The sequence below is a fragment of the Nomascus leucogenys genome, chromosome 7b (assembly GCF_006542625.1).
Source record: "Nomascus leucogenys isolate Asia chromosome 7b, Asia_NLE_v1, whole genome shotgun sequence".
In the NCBI taxonomy this organism is placed as follows: domain Eukaryota; kingdom Metazoa; phylum Chordata; class Mammalia; order Primates; family Hylobatidae; genus Nomascus; species Nomascus leucogenys.
In genome coordinates this window covers 96,217,382-96,232,799 of record NC_044387.1, presented here as the reverse complement: position 1 = coordinate 96,232,799, position 15,418 = coordinate 96,217,382, and the positions used below count along the sequence as shown (strand labels likewise).

The following is a 15,418-nucleotide window of genomic DNA, read 5'->3' as shown; positions in this document are numbered from 1 at the left end:
ATCCTTCATTTTACAAATTAGGAAATGAGCCAGGATTGCAACTCATCCTCTCAACTGTCAAGCCCTGTGCTCTTTCAGCCTCATCAACTGCCTCTTGGATTGAGTTGTTTATTTTCCAGGTGATTTCTGCATATTATGATGTGTGTGTGTGTGTCAGGGGGCGTGTGTGTGTGTTTATGTGTATGGTTTTTAGGACTTTATCACCTTGTCCAATTAAAGAAACATATTTTATGTAGAAGAAAGAGGAGATGACAAAGGATAAATTAAAGGAAGAATTTTCTCTTCCTCTTGTCTTTATTAATGTTGTTATCATTAAGAAACAAAGTGGTACACAGAAGACAAGGGAACATAAAATTATCATATGAAACCTGTCTTTTGGAATAATCTATTTCCAGACTCCACTTAGAGATCATTATCTTGGCTACCGAGTTGGTTGTGGGCTGCTGAGACAACGTGTGTGTCTGCAAGGTGCATTCAATGTATTTAGGAGAGAGACTTTGCACGTGTCTCCAATGAAAGTGAAAGGGGGCGGGGTGGGGGCCTCTGTGGAGGAGATCTACAGTGAAGGGGAGGAAAATTGGCTTCTAGCAGAGGAGGCAGGTGGAAAGAGGGAGGGGTCTGTGAGTCCGCAGAGTCGCCAGGCGCCCTGCGAGTTGTCTTCGCGGGGAGGGGCGAGGCTGTCACTTGCCAGGGCGCCAGGAGCCCCAGCGCGGTTTGGAGAACTTGGCCCTGCGCAGCGCCTGGTCACTCGCTCTCCTCTGGAGACTGCAGAGAAGCAGGACCTCAGGCCATGGGTGAGTGCGCGGGCGGGCGCGGACACCTCGCCGAAAGGCTCGGCCTCGGGAATGGGCATTATAGAAAGGAAATGAATGTTCCTCGGCCTCAGACTGCGTCCTTCCCAGCTCTGTTTTCCCCCGCGCCCGGCGTCCCCCGCCCCCCGCCCTCTTGTCTCTGGACTTTTTTTCTAGGAGCGAGGCGATGGAAATGGGGTGGCACCTGGCGGCGAGGGAGGGTGCCCTACTGTTTATACTGGGTCGGGAGGGTGGGGGGCTGCGCCTGGGCGCTGATCCTCTGCGCCGGCCCCAGGACCCAAGCCTGGGGGTCCGGTCTACCGTGCTTGGTGCGGTATTTGGGAAATAAAGACTAAGAGACCCAGGATCCGAACAGCGAGCTGATTACAGGGAGATCTCTGTCCTCCCGAGTTCCCACGTTTTCATGTTCTCTTTGGGGAGCAAGTTGAAACGGGGCACGAGAAATGGAAACTTCCTAAAACTTCCACTTTGTACAGGTTTGAGCAGAGGAAGGTGCTGGGGCAGGGCCAGACTGGGGACAATTTCTAGTCCCTTTCCAAACGAAGTGCCCATTTGCACAAAAGGTTTGAGGTTGAGGCTGAAAGCTGATTCTTCCTAAATTCGACCTGGGTAAACAGCGCGGTTAAAAGGGCGTCCACACACTGGCTCGGGTCACTGGATGGTGGAGTTCGGCGCAGTTCAGCTTCGCTCAAGTTTCCAGGCAGGGTCTGCTTATTTGGTGCTTAGCGGAGGCAGCTTGGAATAGCTCCAGGAATGTGACTGTGTGTGGCGGAGGGGAGGAAGAACTGGGTGTGAAATAGCCGATTCAAACCCAGCACTAGGACGCAGGGTCCCGCGAGTCACCTCGTTCCGCGGTTGCCGACTGCGTTCAGCCCGCAGCCCGAGTTACTCTTCCAACCTCAGCCCGCTCACTTCTTCCAGCCCAAGTCCACTGGGCGCCCCTCCCCCTTGCTTCTCCCTTGTCCTTTGTTGTGAGGGATTTCTTCAAGAGTAAAGGAGGCCTTGGGGACTGACGTGCTCGGGTTGAAATTCCTGTATTCCCACAGGCTCAAGGGTTGGGGATGCTTTGACTACTAATGACTGGAGTTTATAGACAGTAGCCAACTTGGAAGAAAGGAAAAAAGAGAAAGCTGAGGACATTTTTGCCTATGAATGTTAGCTGTGATCAAGACATTCATAGTCTCTTCTTGCTTGACCCCTGGAAGTGTCTTAGAAGGACCCATTTTTAGGGCCTTTGTATAAACAGTGCTGGAAATGGTCTTAAGAAGGACTGTCTTTAAATGTTTTCTGAAAAGGAAGGAGTATTTTCAGGTTAAAAAAGAAAGATAAAACATTTCCCAAGTGTGGTAGAGAGTATTTCGGTCTCTTTTTTTATTTGGTTGTTAAGTGTTGTGTTCCATTGGAAAGACAGGTCCGGAATATTTTTAATTTTTCTCCTAAACACAACACTTACTGTTCTACTTGACCACTTGAGCCTATAAACTCTTGTTTATATGCTCACACAGGAGAAAAGCTGTCATAAATGGAAAGTCAAAATAATTGACTTGATGTAATCTATTCATTAGCTCTATTAAAAGCATTAAGATGCCATTTGGATCCAACATAATAAAATGTCTAGAAAGAATTACATAATTTACCCTTGCAACCTCAAGCTCGAGAGGACTGGCTGTTAAAGGTAAGGTATTCATAATCTCAAAGCTAATTTTTTTAATTTCCATTTCCATACTATGGTGCAAACAATTTGTCCTGGATTTTGCTTCAGTGCCCATGGATAATTATCAATCATCCCTAATTATAGGAAGGTTTTGCTGTGGGGAATGGTGTGGAGTTAACAACTGAGTTGTCAGGATCCAAAGCTTGGTCTCTAACTCTTAGAAGTTCTCTTTCCTGCCTGTAATCTGACAGATACCTAAACTTTGTTTGTTCCTTCTACTGCCAGAAGTGGCTTACATTTTTCCTATTGTAACTGAGGTCACCAAAAACTTACGTAGTCAAAGGCCTAGTAGGAGAGATTAAAAATATTCCTGAACTCTCTTTAGGTGGAAGTAGAAGAAGCAAGTGAGGAAGCCAGAGGTGAGGGAAATAGAGAAAAGAGCAGGCCTGTAGCAAGGGAGAGTGACAGCATGAAGCCAGAACTCAGGACAGAGATTCAAGTATGCAGTCCAGAGAGTAGAAAGAGCCAATAAGCAGCGAGAGGCAAAGGGGGGAAAGCAGGGAGGAAGTGCATAGGGGAAATAGAAAACATTTGGCCACTTAAGGCCATATCTCTCTTCTTTCTTTTAATTTACTTATGAAAAATAAAACTTCACTACTTAGAGCCTCTTCTATTTAGTGGTAGTAAGGATGGTAGGGAGTTTAGCATTAGAGTCCAAATGGCTAGGATAAGAGGGAAAAACAGCGTAGGAGAATACTGGATTGTGCCAACAAATGGAATACAGTTTTTTGGTTTTGTTTTGTTTTTGTTTTTTTCCTGGTATCATGAAAACCAAAATGTATCACTTAAAGAAAGGAAGATAGTGTTATGGGGATGAATGTAGCAATCAATTCTCATTTGTCTTAGAAGAAGAAATCTGAACTCTAGCACTGTGGAAGAATGAGAATAATTGGTTAATCAAATATTCTGAATAATTTATAGTCCTTCATATCCATAATGCACAAGGCTGATTGTAAAAAAAAAAAAAAAAAAGTTATTTGCAAAGTAGGCAAATTGCAATTTTGGCATCTCTTCCTTTTATTGTTTGATTTCCTCATTGATGCCCTCGGCTTCTCTAGGTATGCAGCATGGTTTTCTCTCTGCTCCAAAATTTTACTCTGCAGAAAGGATGCAACAAAATAGTTGATACTAAAAAAACTGCAGAGCTAACACATTGCTAAGAGTATTTACATTTTAACTTCAAGTTGAACTTTAACCTGCAAATCTCTAATTGTGGAATTTCAGGCCCCATTGGAAGGATAGGTCAGGAATATTTTTAAAATTTTCTCCTGGACACAACACTTACTGTTCTACTTGACCACATGTATATCACTATGAGACCATTGATTACTGTTTTGTTTAAAAAATGATGCTGAATATGATTTAGTCTGACAGATATTATGAAAAGTTTAATGGGAGTTGTACTGAACCTGTCTTGGAGGAATGTGAAACATTTGGAGGGGAAGTGGTTCTAGGTAGAATAAGGAGCTCCTTCTCATGGCAGTATGGAGTTGTGTTTGGGGAACAGTAAGACATGGAGCTGGATTGAAAGGATGGGATTTAATTTTGGAGACCCTTCAAAAGCAATGAGAGGAATTTAGAATTTACATGATAGGAAGTAGGGTGTCATGGAAGGTTTTTTAGCAGGGAAGACATAATGAGATTAGTGAAAATGTTGTTTAAAACAGAATTAGTTGGAGAAGACAGATCCAGTTGTCACAGTAATCCTGGGGTAATATGACATATGTCTAAACCAGTTTGGGAATAATATTATATGATGTATATGATATGATAATAATAGAATATGATATATGTCTAAGCCAGTAGAACCAGAGAGCAAAAGATGGATGAGAGACAGGTCAAGTGAAAAATCTATAAAATTAGGAAATGGAGCAATAAGAGAATGAATAGAAGATTTTGTCTAGAAATTTGAAATCTTGAAGACTGGGGAAGTAGTGGGTTCCTTGATAGAATATTTAAAGGATAAACCAAATGGTTTACTTTCTGCATGTTTTGGACAAGAAATTAATTTCATATTTGAAATGTTATTAAGAAGTGATAGCAAGGTCGGGTGCAGTGGCTCACCCCTGTAATCTCAGCATTTTGGGATGCAGGACGAGCTGAGTGGATCAGTTGAAGCTAGGTGTTTGAGACCAACCTGAGCAACATAGTGAGACTGTCTCTACTAAAATTACAAACGTTAGTTGGGTGTGGTGGCATACGCCTGCAATCCCAGCTACTTGGGAAGCTGAAGCACGAGAATCGCATGAACCCATGAGACAGAGGTTGCAGTGAGCTGAGATCGTGCCACTACACTCCAGCCTGGGCAATAGAGAGAGACTCAGCCTCAAACAAAAAGAAAAAAAAAGGTAATAGCAAGACATCTAAACACAAATATTTAGTATGTTAGGAACACATAATGAGAATTTAATCAGAACACACGAACAAAAAGGAAAACAAAGATGAAAGGGTTACCAACCTTTAGTGAGAGGAAAACCCATGAACTGAATTATGTATTTGAAAGTGTGAGTATAAGGAGTACCGGTTGAGGGACAGGGAGCGAAAGGATAAATCCTGTTTGATTGAAGGACGCCAACTACATGATAGGTACTAAATGCCCCAACATAAGAAGAGTGAAATGTGACAACTTAAACATTCCGCATTAAAGAGTATACACATTTTGACGAGAAAAATATCCAATGGAAATATTTTGCTCTTACTCAATTTGAGTAACAATGGAGTTGGTTAAGTATCTGTAAAATTGTTTGCAAATTTAGACAAAGAATAATGACGCACAGTATTGTCTTGAGTTCATAACTTTTTTTTTTCTGGAAAACTGTGACACCCTTGAGACAGTTACGAACAAGGTACAAGAGCCAAGGTTTGAAATAGGAGAAGCAGGTGATAATCCCTTATGTCTTTGAATGGGTCCTATAAGTCTCTGGGTTCCTGTTTCCTCATTTGTTTAATGAGAAGATTGGGCAAGGTTCTATAAATTTATGTAGCTCAGCTCTTGATCCAGTAACCATTAGAGGAAAAAAACCGTGTAAAGAAGATAAGATTAAGCTATTTCCATTAAGCAAATCAAGAACACTTTTATGATGCTAGAGTACTGGATAATACTTTTGATCATTTGGCTTCTAGTGTGTTATTTTCCTTAGAAAATCACAAAATCTGATAAGAGTCCCAACCTCAGTGGAAGAAGATAAAACTCATGTTCTAAGCATTTATTGCTGCATAAAATGATCTCCCAAACTAGTAGATTAAAACAACAATTTATTATTTTCATTCACGGTTCTGAGGGCTGACTGTCTGCTGAGCAATCCTCATTTGAAGTTTCCTGCCTTGGAAGCCTGATGACAGCAGGGGATTCAGCCATCTGAAGACAGGATTGGACTGGTCATCCAAGAGAGCTCACATATATAGCTGACAGTTGATGCCAGCTGTTGACTACGAGTTTATCTTGGGCTGTCCTGAAATGGCTTGGGTTTTCCACAAAATGATGGCTAGGTTTCAAGAGGCAGCATCCCAAGAATGAATGTTCCAAAAAACCCAAGCAGAAGCTGCAAAGATTCTTATGATCTAGCATCAGAAATCCCAGGACATCGCTTTTCCTTGATGTGAGGAGCAGCCTGCTCATACGAGGAAAGGAGAAATTGAGGGTAGCCGACTAATTGATCTAATTCCTCAAAGAGCTGTCTTGTTAAGTGTGCTTCACATTGGGTTTACAAATGAAAACTCAGCACAAGTCCTGAGAAAAACATATGATTAAAGACTAAATTTTTAATTAGAAACATGAAGAAATCTAAATAGTCACACTAAAATTTCACAGCAAAACTTTTGAGTGTGGAAATTCATGCCTGGGTGGAAATGTGTTGGTAGAATACTGGGATAAGCTCTACTCAAAATAGTTTCAAATAAAATCAGCTAATCTTTCTTATATTCCCTTGAATCTGAAGTTTCTAAGGCTATTGTAAAGTACTGTTCATTTTATTTAGAATGGAGTTGGTCATAAATTGGAATGTAGGTCAATTAGCATAAATCCTTTGCTCAATATCCTCTTGTCACAATCAACTAGATGCTTTGTAGTGAACTGTTTAGGAGCTTGCTTTATTTTTCAAGAATGTGTTAGCTTTACAAAGTACAAAATTTGAATTGGTATAGTGTCACTAGAGGCTTCACCATACTTTTCTTTGAAGAGATGTATTTAACTAAGGTTCCACTTAACAAAACTCTTCATGTAAATCTCCTTTTATTATTAATAATTTCATCTGGCAAAGTTAGAGCTGTCTCTGTAATTACAAAAAATCGAGGCCTTTCTCCCAGACATTTGAAAAACAAAGAAAAATTAGGGTGAATGAGATGGGTTTAAACTCCAGGACAGAGTTAGTTTCAACCTAGAAATTTAGAAGCCTTAAAAAATATTAGCTCATTATTGTGTTTCAGCTTATTTAAGTTGAGGTCATTCTATTTTCAACTGTTTGACAAGAAGTGAGGAGATGAGGGTAAATATTGCAAAGCTGTATACTCGATGCTCACTATCCATGCTATAGCAAGCAAACAAAACCACATCGCAATGAGAAATGAAACCTTGACCTGTATGAACGACATAACCAGAATAATGTGTTAATTCTAGAAAGTAGTATGATAAAACAAATTCTTTTTCAGTTTAAGATATTCACTATTTAAGATATATAAGGTATGCTTAAATAATATACAGTAATAACAAAATAAATATCTCTTGCTAGTTGTATAAACTTTCTCATTGTAGAACCTCTGATTTGATTGTCTAGCTACAATACCTTAAAGCATATATTAAATACTGATTCCTGGGTCCCAACTCCCAAGACTCAGTTTCAGAAGGCTTGGGCTTGAGAGCTGGACCTGCAATTTTAACATGTAATCCCACTGATGATGAGGCAGGAAGTCTGGGGCACGTAACGAGAAAAACTGATTCCAGAATGCCTTTCTTTCAAGCTGACTTAGCCACTCATTACAGCTGTTATTCCTTCATTTGTATTGCTAATATACAGGCATACCCTGTCTTATTGCACTTCACTTTATTGTGCTTCGTAGATACTGTGGCTTTTTTTTTTTTTTTTTTTTTTTTTTTTTTTTTTTTTACAAATTGAAAGGATCAAGGAACAATTTCCACTTCCAAGTCTTATTATTTAAGAACTATATTTTCACAAGGCAATAGCTGCCATACATAGTGATTCCTCTAATGATCTGGGCAAAGTCAATTGAAAACCTTCTGGAAAGAATTCACCACTCTAGATGCCATTAAGAACATTCACGATTCATAGGAGGAGATCAAATATCAGTATTAATAGGAGTTTGGAATAGATTGATTCCAGTCTTCATGGATAACCTTGAGGGGCTTAAGCCTTCAGTGGAGGAAGTAACTGCAGATTCGGTAGAAATAGCAAGATAACTAGAATTAGAAATGGAGCCTGAAGATGTGACTGAATTGCTGCAATGTCATGATGAAAATTGAATGGATGAGAAGTTGCTTTCTATAGATGAATAATGAAAGTAGTTCGTTAAAATGGAATTTACTTCTGGTAAAGATGCAGTGATATTGTTGAAATGACAACAAAGGTTTTAGAGTATTACATAAACTTAGTTGATAAAGCAGCGGTAGGATTTACTCCAATTTTGAAAGTTCTACTGTGAGTAAAATGCTAACCAACAGCATCACATGCTACAGAGAAATCTTTCATGAAAGGAAGAGTCAATTGATGCAGCAATTACATTGCTTTAAAATAAGACAAATGCAATTCATTATCTTATTGTAAGAAATTGCCCAACCACCTTCAGCAACCACCACCCTGATCAGTCAGCAGCCACTAACAGGGGGGAAAGGTGTTCCACCAGCAAAAAGATTATGACTTGCTGAAGGCTCAGATGATTGTAGGCATTTTTTTTTAGCAATAAAATATTTTAAAATTAAGGTATATACATTGGGATTTTTTTTAGACACAATGCTATTGCACACTTTATAGAATTTAGCATAGTGTATACATAACTTTTATATGCACTGGGAAATCAAAAAATGCATGTGACTTGCTTTATTGTGATGTTGGCTTTATTGCAGTTGCTTAGAACGCAACCCCAAATACCTCTAAGGCATGCCTGCATTATGTTTATTTTCTGATCCTGGTCCTAATATTACCAAGAGCTACCTCTTGGAATTACTATTACATTTCTGTTTCATTTCACTACTAAACTTACTAAGTTTCTATAGTTGCTGTCTCTTCTCTTTTATCAGTCACTCATCAACCTTATTGGGTGATGTTCTCCAGAGTTCACTGAAACCCCTCCCCTGAAAGTGACTAATAACCTTCTGCCTCATAGCTTCAATGTCATTTATATTTACATCTCTCTCAAATCTGCATATCTATGCCTGTCAGCTGTCTTCACCTAGCTGTCCCTTTAGTCCTTCAGCCTCAATAGGTTCAAAACTCTCCTTTCTCTCTAATATCTATCTTGGAAAGATGTTTGTAGAAAATGAAGGGATATTGGAAAAGGAATGTGAATATAATAAATATTTCATATATTATTACATTTGTACACATTGCTAGGAAAATGTGGTCAAGCTACAAGTATGTTGCACAAATGCCTGGAATTCAGTAAACACTGCATCTGATGAAAGTCTACCTTTCTTTTCTGTCTCTCTGTGTCTGCTATGTCAGCTGTTTCCTCCTTGCATTATAGTTATTTGTGAATGTGTATTGTTTCCTTCATTATTTGGGGTCATGTCCAGACTTTGAAGGCAACAACATTTAGATAATCGACAAAGAAACCAACAAATACTCTTATCATCAAGGTATTTGCCTATGACTGCCAACTTTGCTAACTCACAAAGATATAAAAATACAAAATTTAAAAAGTATAATGTATTTAATATTGGTCATTGCAGGAGACAGGAAAGAAGGCAAAACTGTGGAATGAGTGTATCTGTTCAGAACAGGGCATAGAAAACAGTTGTGGGAGGGAGTCAACATTAGACCAAAGGCCCTTGTGAGAGACACACTAAGGCAAGAAGGATCTAGAACATTAAGGCAAGAAGGACTTTTCAGCTGAAAAGTAGATGAGACAGAGTTAGTGCACATTCAGAAGAATCAAAGAAAAAAAAGAGTTTTAAGAAATGAGTGACCTACAGTATTCAGTGCAACAGAAGGAACAGAAAGGAATACAATATATTTTGTTTTAAGGGTTTTTTCATTTATATCAGATATTGAAATCAAAGTATTTTTAATAAAGGAGTGAAGATACAAGTCTGCTCTCATAGACCAGATTATGAGGACTAGAAAAAGAAAGAAAAGTAAGGAAGAAAGGGGGAGGGAAAGAGGGGAGGGAAACAGGAAAGAAGGAAGTGTGGGAGGAAATTTCGATGGGTCCAAGGTCAAGCAAAGATTTTCGTTGGGTAGGAAAGAATTGTTTCATGATTTTGGAAGGGGAATGATCTAAGAGAAAGGCAGAGACTGAAAATGCTGTGGAATAGCAGAATCCGTCAGCAAGTTACTACAAAATGATCTAATGATATACATTTATTATTTAAATATAACTAAAAGTTAAACAGTCTAAGAATGTTTGATGGCATTTGAGTTTTTTAAATGATGATATGCTTCTGGACTGTTTTAAATTGTGATATAATACAGTATGTCTTGTAAAGTTGGTGTTATGCATCTGTTCTGAAAACTGTATTGTGTTCATTTTTCTTTATTTTATTTATAGAGACTATTTATACCTTGATGTATTTAGGAATATATAGATACATACATGACCTATATTCAAACTGTGAAATGAATCAACAGAGATGGAGCATATTGTGGTTAAATAATCACTATACTAGGAGTCAGGAGATAATTGTTCTTATCCCCAAAACTCAGCTATTATTGATCTGTGCTACCTTGGTCCTGTAAGATTTCACTCAGCTCTAGATGCCTATAAACTAGTCAATCAGTCAATTATATTGAGCCCCACATTCTCACCAAATTATGAAGATGATGCTCTCATAGCAGCATTTTTCAAAGCTGACAGATCTTTCCTTGTTAGTAATTCTTCTGTGTTTTCAACCCTGACTTTCTGACAGAGAAGACACCTAAGGCTTCAACCAGATTTGGGTATTTTTCTTTCTTCATGTCTTTAGATATTTTTTCCCTTTATTAAGTGAGGATAAGAAAAAAATGGAAACAAAACAAGTACCAAATATACAATATTACTAGGAATTATCTGAGACTTCCTTAGGCTACATGCACATTACTTACTTGTAACTCATTATATATTATTAATATATTATTAATTAGTGAGGGAACTAGTTGATACATTTTAACGTGTAAGTTTATATGTTTTATATTAACAACTCTAAACTTTTAGATTGCTACTTACATCTCTCTCTCTCTCTCTCTGTGTGTGTGTGTGCATGTGTGTGTGTGTGTGTGTGTGTGTAGGGGATCTTGTGTTTTTCATTTTGATTGATTTGTTTCATTTTTATATATGTGAGTGCAAGATAGTGTTTTGTGTGGGTGTTACAATGGAATCATTTTACAAGTCCTAGAAATTATTCCTTTAAAAGGAATCATTTTACAAGTTCTAGTAATGATGTTTGTTCCATTGGCAATGTTATCTCCAGGTAAAAATGACCACCATGGTTAAATCCTAGTCTGTGTGTCTGACACAAATATATTGTGTTTTTTTTTTTAAAGAAATATCAGGGCATAGAACAGATCATAAAATATAACTCAGTGCTGGCTTATTCCTCCTGGGTATAGTATTTTTTTGTTTGCTCTTTTATTAAGAAAAATACATAAATATATAAAAGAAAAGTGCTGAAATAGAATTGTGCTTTCAAAAATATTTTGAAGACACATTATATTTAGTAGATAGTGTTTATTAACATAAGTCAGCTATCTATTTCCATCTAGATTTGAAGTGCAAATAGTGAACTTCAACACTGGATACTCAGGGAATTTTCTGCACTCTTTTTTTCAGTTTTCTTACTAAATAGTATAAAAGGATAAGTATTCATAGGGATGTACTTGAGATATGAGATATGTTTGACAAGGTTATACATTTTGTCACTGTTTTACATATTTTTTCCCTTCTAAAGAAAGATTTAGGCCAGGTGCAGTGGCTATGCCTGTAATCCAAGCACTTGGGGAGGCCGAGGCGGGTGGATCACTTGAGGTCAGGAGTTCGAGACCAGCCTGGCCAACATGGTGAAACTCCGTCTCTACTAACTATACAAAAAAAAAAAAAATTAGCTGGGAGTGGTGGCAGGCACCTGTAATCCCAGCTACTTGGGAGGCTGAGGCAGGAGAATCGCTTGAACCCAGGAGGCAGAAATTGCAGTGAGATCATGCTACTGCACTCCAGCCTGGGCTACAAGAGTGAATTATGTCAAAAAAAAAAAAAAAAAGATAAAGAAAGAAAGATTTAAAAAGAAGAATGAAATTTTATTTGTTAATTGTGTATAAGAAAGCAAATTCCTCTAAAGAGAAAAAAGGCAGAGTAACTATTAATACAAGTATACAATTTGTAAGTAGTTGGTTCCTTAGGTAAAAAAGGCATAGAGATACCTACAAAAATTAGTGTTATTAAACAATTTCATTCATTTCACAGCAGTTACCTTAAGAGAAATCCCCTTACATTGTATGATAAATACATCCTGGTTTAAATCAGCTGACAGGTAAAGGGATACTCAACTCAAGAAAGGTCAAATATTTAAAAATTCCAATGATAATTCCCATATCTCATTATATCATCTTAAGATCATTGTTGTGGCAGAATTTTTGTTTGTAGGACCACCAACAATTCCCTGGTTAAAAAAAAAAAAAACTACTGCACCCCCAATAGCAGGCTTTTAAATTTATTTTAGTGTTGACTCGATTGAACAAGTATTTCTTAAGGGTCTACTGAAGGGTCTATCCCATGCCCACCCTTGCTCTGCACATAATGACACAATGAATGATGCAGGGTAAGTATAATTTCTGATTCTAAAGGACTTATGCTTTCACTGGAGATATAAAAAGTTGCACACAGGAAACTATTTAAAAATCTGTAAGATACAGAGATCTAGATTAAATATAATCATTGTTAAAACCACTGGTCAGGAATGGAGAACATCAGTGGAGCCTACAGTCATCAAGAGAACCTTTCTGAATGAGTATCTTGACGAGCAGCTGGATGGTTTGTGACTTTGTCAGGAAGTAGGGGTGGTCACGGTGTGGGAATAGCCCAAGAAGAGCATGAGGAAAGCTATGGAGGAGGACAAGCATGCTCTGGGACCCATCGGAGTCGGCTTCCCCTCCAGATCTCTTACAATGAATTTTTTTTCTGCCCCATGATCTCTGGAATGGGATATGGGGCCACACCCTAATAGAAATTGTAGAAACAATGTGAATACTAGTGCCTTGGTGGTGAGCAATGTAGGGGTTCTGCTAGCCCCCGCATCTTATCCTTCCTGTCCCCTGGTCCTGTTACTCCAACTCTAAACCTTCTCATTGTCCTCACAGGGCCCTTAGAGACTGGTCCCATTTGCTTTCTCTCTACTTCAACTTATCATTACTTTCTTTCTATTCAACCTAGACTACGTGGTTCAGAGATCCAACCATTCTTATGAAAATATTCTTGACTCCCTAGGCCTTTTGTCCAAATGAGTCTGGGTTATTGCCATATAGATCAGAGAAAGGCTTCATATAAGGATTATGAAAATCGTCCTACTACATGACCATGCAACTGCAGCATTTCCTACAGGGAGTGATGGAGATCCAAGCAGATTTGGTTACAGATGTAATAAAAAGGAAGAAAATATGTGGGATAATAAGAAGGAAAAACATCTTTTTATTTGTTAGAATGCAAACCAGGAGAAGTTGGTATTCTGAAGAGAGGAAGGAGTCATCAAGAACAAGCACAAACAAATGAAAAGTATTCACAATTCTGGTAACTTCCAATTAATTATAAATAACTGTGTATATCAAAACCCGTGTTATTAAGTAGGAGGATGATCTGGTATGACTTCTGTCAACCCAGTGATTCAGGATTGCTTTGTTGATCTACTTGTCCGGAGAGATAGATGTTACATCACTTCTTGCTACCCCACATGGCCTTCGTTGGAAGCTGTGCAAGAGGATGACTCTTACAGATGACAGAAACGTTTATGATTATTCAGTTGGTTTCACTCCTGAACTAAACAGAACCTCCAGACAAGCCTTTAAGATTCTATTTCCCACTTATTGCCATGATATAATCAGAAATTTATAAAATTTGACCCAAAGACCTAAAGAGATCTGATTCACTATAGAGGAAATAATTTAACATATTTAACTCTAGATTATAACATAGTGGACAATTACAATGATCAAACTGAGTTATAAAATTAAAAATTAGAAACTTTAGCTATCAGAAAATGTACAGTTAAGTGTTGGTAATGGCAGGATACCAACAGCTTTTTTTAAAAAAAGATCACATGATTTAGCATTATTAAAATTTATTTTCATATTTTTAATACTTTAATACTTGTATGACTTGAGATGAAGGGCAAAGAAGAAAGATCCCTTTCTCGTAATACCTCATATTTCACATTATTGTCTGTAGGTGTCCATAATTCTGGGGCTCTCTTCCATGTCTTCCCTTTTGCCCCCTATTTTTCCCCTTTCTTGCTTTTTCTTGGCTTTTAAAGCTCAAATGATGAATGTTTAAAGAGGCTATTATCCTTGGGTTGAAAGACTCATTCAGTTCTCTCTCTCTTATCTTCTACATCAAGGACTGATTCAAAACAACATAATTAAAATAAAATACAGCATAATTAAAACAAAGCATTCTGAATAGTAATTTTTTAAAGCTAATAGGATATTTGTAATTATGTCTTTTCATTTTTCAGTAAAGCCTTCTTTTATTGATATGTGGTGCTATGTGCAGATGAATTTTTAGATGCAAATGTGTATAAGAAGTATTGCTCTACTGGTAGGCATGCCTTTAATATGATCTTCCAATTCCTCCAAGGACTACAGAATTGGGGTACAAGTAGCTGTTTGCTCTGCTCAAGTTGATTCCTTCTGTTTTCTTTGTCCCTGGCTTGCTTCTTCTGTCCCAGTGGCTGTAGCTCACTGTTTATTTATTAGCTGTTTAGTATGAAAAAACATCTACTCTTTTAACATTGACAACAAATCAGAGTAATGAGGCTGCCCCTCACGCTACATTGGGTATAATCTTTGCCTATTAGGCTTTTGGCTGGTTTTGCTGCACTTTACCATCCTGAAAGTTTGAGAAATCTGACTGCTTTGTTGGTTGTTGTTTTCCTATTCTTATTAGCACTTGCCAAATCTTTTGTCATGCATCTTTAGACCAATGACAGCTTCTAGGTCAAATTTCAGTTTTGATCACTGCATCTTTAGAAGTAAAGCTAAGGACTGAAATAGCCAGTTCCTTTTCAGTGACTGCGATGGATGCTGATTAGCTGCATGCTGGTTGTTGAAGTCATAGCAACAAGTCCTACTTATTATCATTTGGGCATCTCAAATAAGGTTCTTTAGTCTTTGAATATATGACTACAAAAAGTTTCATCTCTTAGTGAAAATGAATATGTTCTTTCATAGGACAACAATTTCATAGAGTTGATTAAGCATTCTTGTCTAATGTTCATTTCTGAACAAGTAAGCTGAAATTATTTGCGCTCCTTTCTTTCTTTGTCCAGTTTTCATAATTAGGCTTTCAGTGGACTTAATCTTTTAATTTTAAAATGATTAATTGCCAAGCTGTTGGGTGCCATTGCTTAGGTTGCTAAGCTAAACATAGCCCAGCAATAACAAAGAGAAGGGCATCGAAGTGGGCTATACTGGCAACAAATATTTACAGAAAGTTCATTTTCAACAATGACTCAGGATATTTTGTAGTGAATAATATTGTT

At 37.9% G+C, this 15,418-nt stretch overlaps 1 protein-coding gene across 2 annotated transcripts in view; it reads left to right on the top strand.

Moving 5' to 3' along the window:
* The first annotated feature begins 411 nt into the window (after positions 1-411).
* Positions 412-15,418, top strand: part of GPM6A (glycoprotein M6A) — a 370,645-nt gene continuing 355,638 nt past the window's right edge. Inside the window, exon 1 of one of the 2 annotated variants that reach the window (XM_012508117.2) lies at positions 412-794. In XM_012508117.2, the coding sequence (XP_012363571.1) occupies positions 791-794 (4 nt within the window). In that variant the 5' untranslated portion in view covers positions 412-790. Of the gene's footprint in view, positions 795-1,845; positions 2,488-15,418 lie in introns of those variants that run through there. The other variant, XM_030816339.1, reaches the window with a different exon arrangement.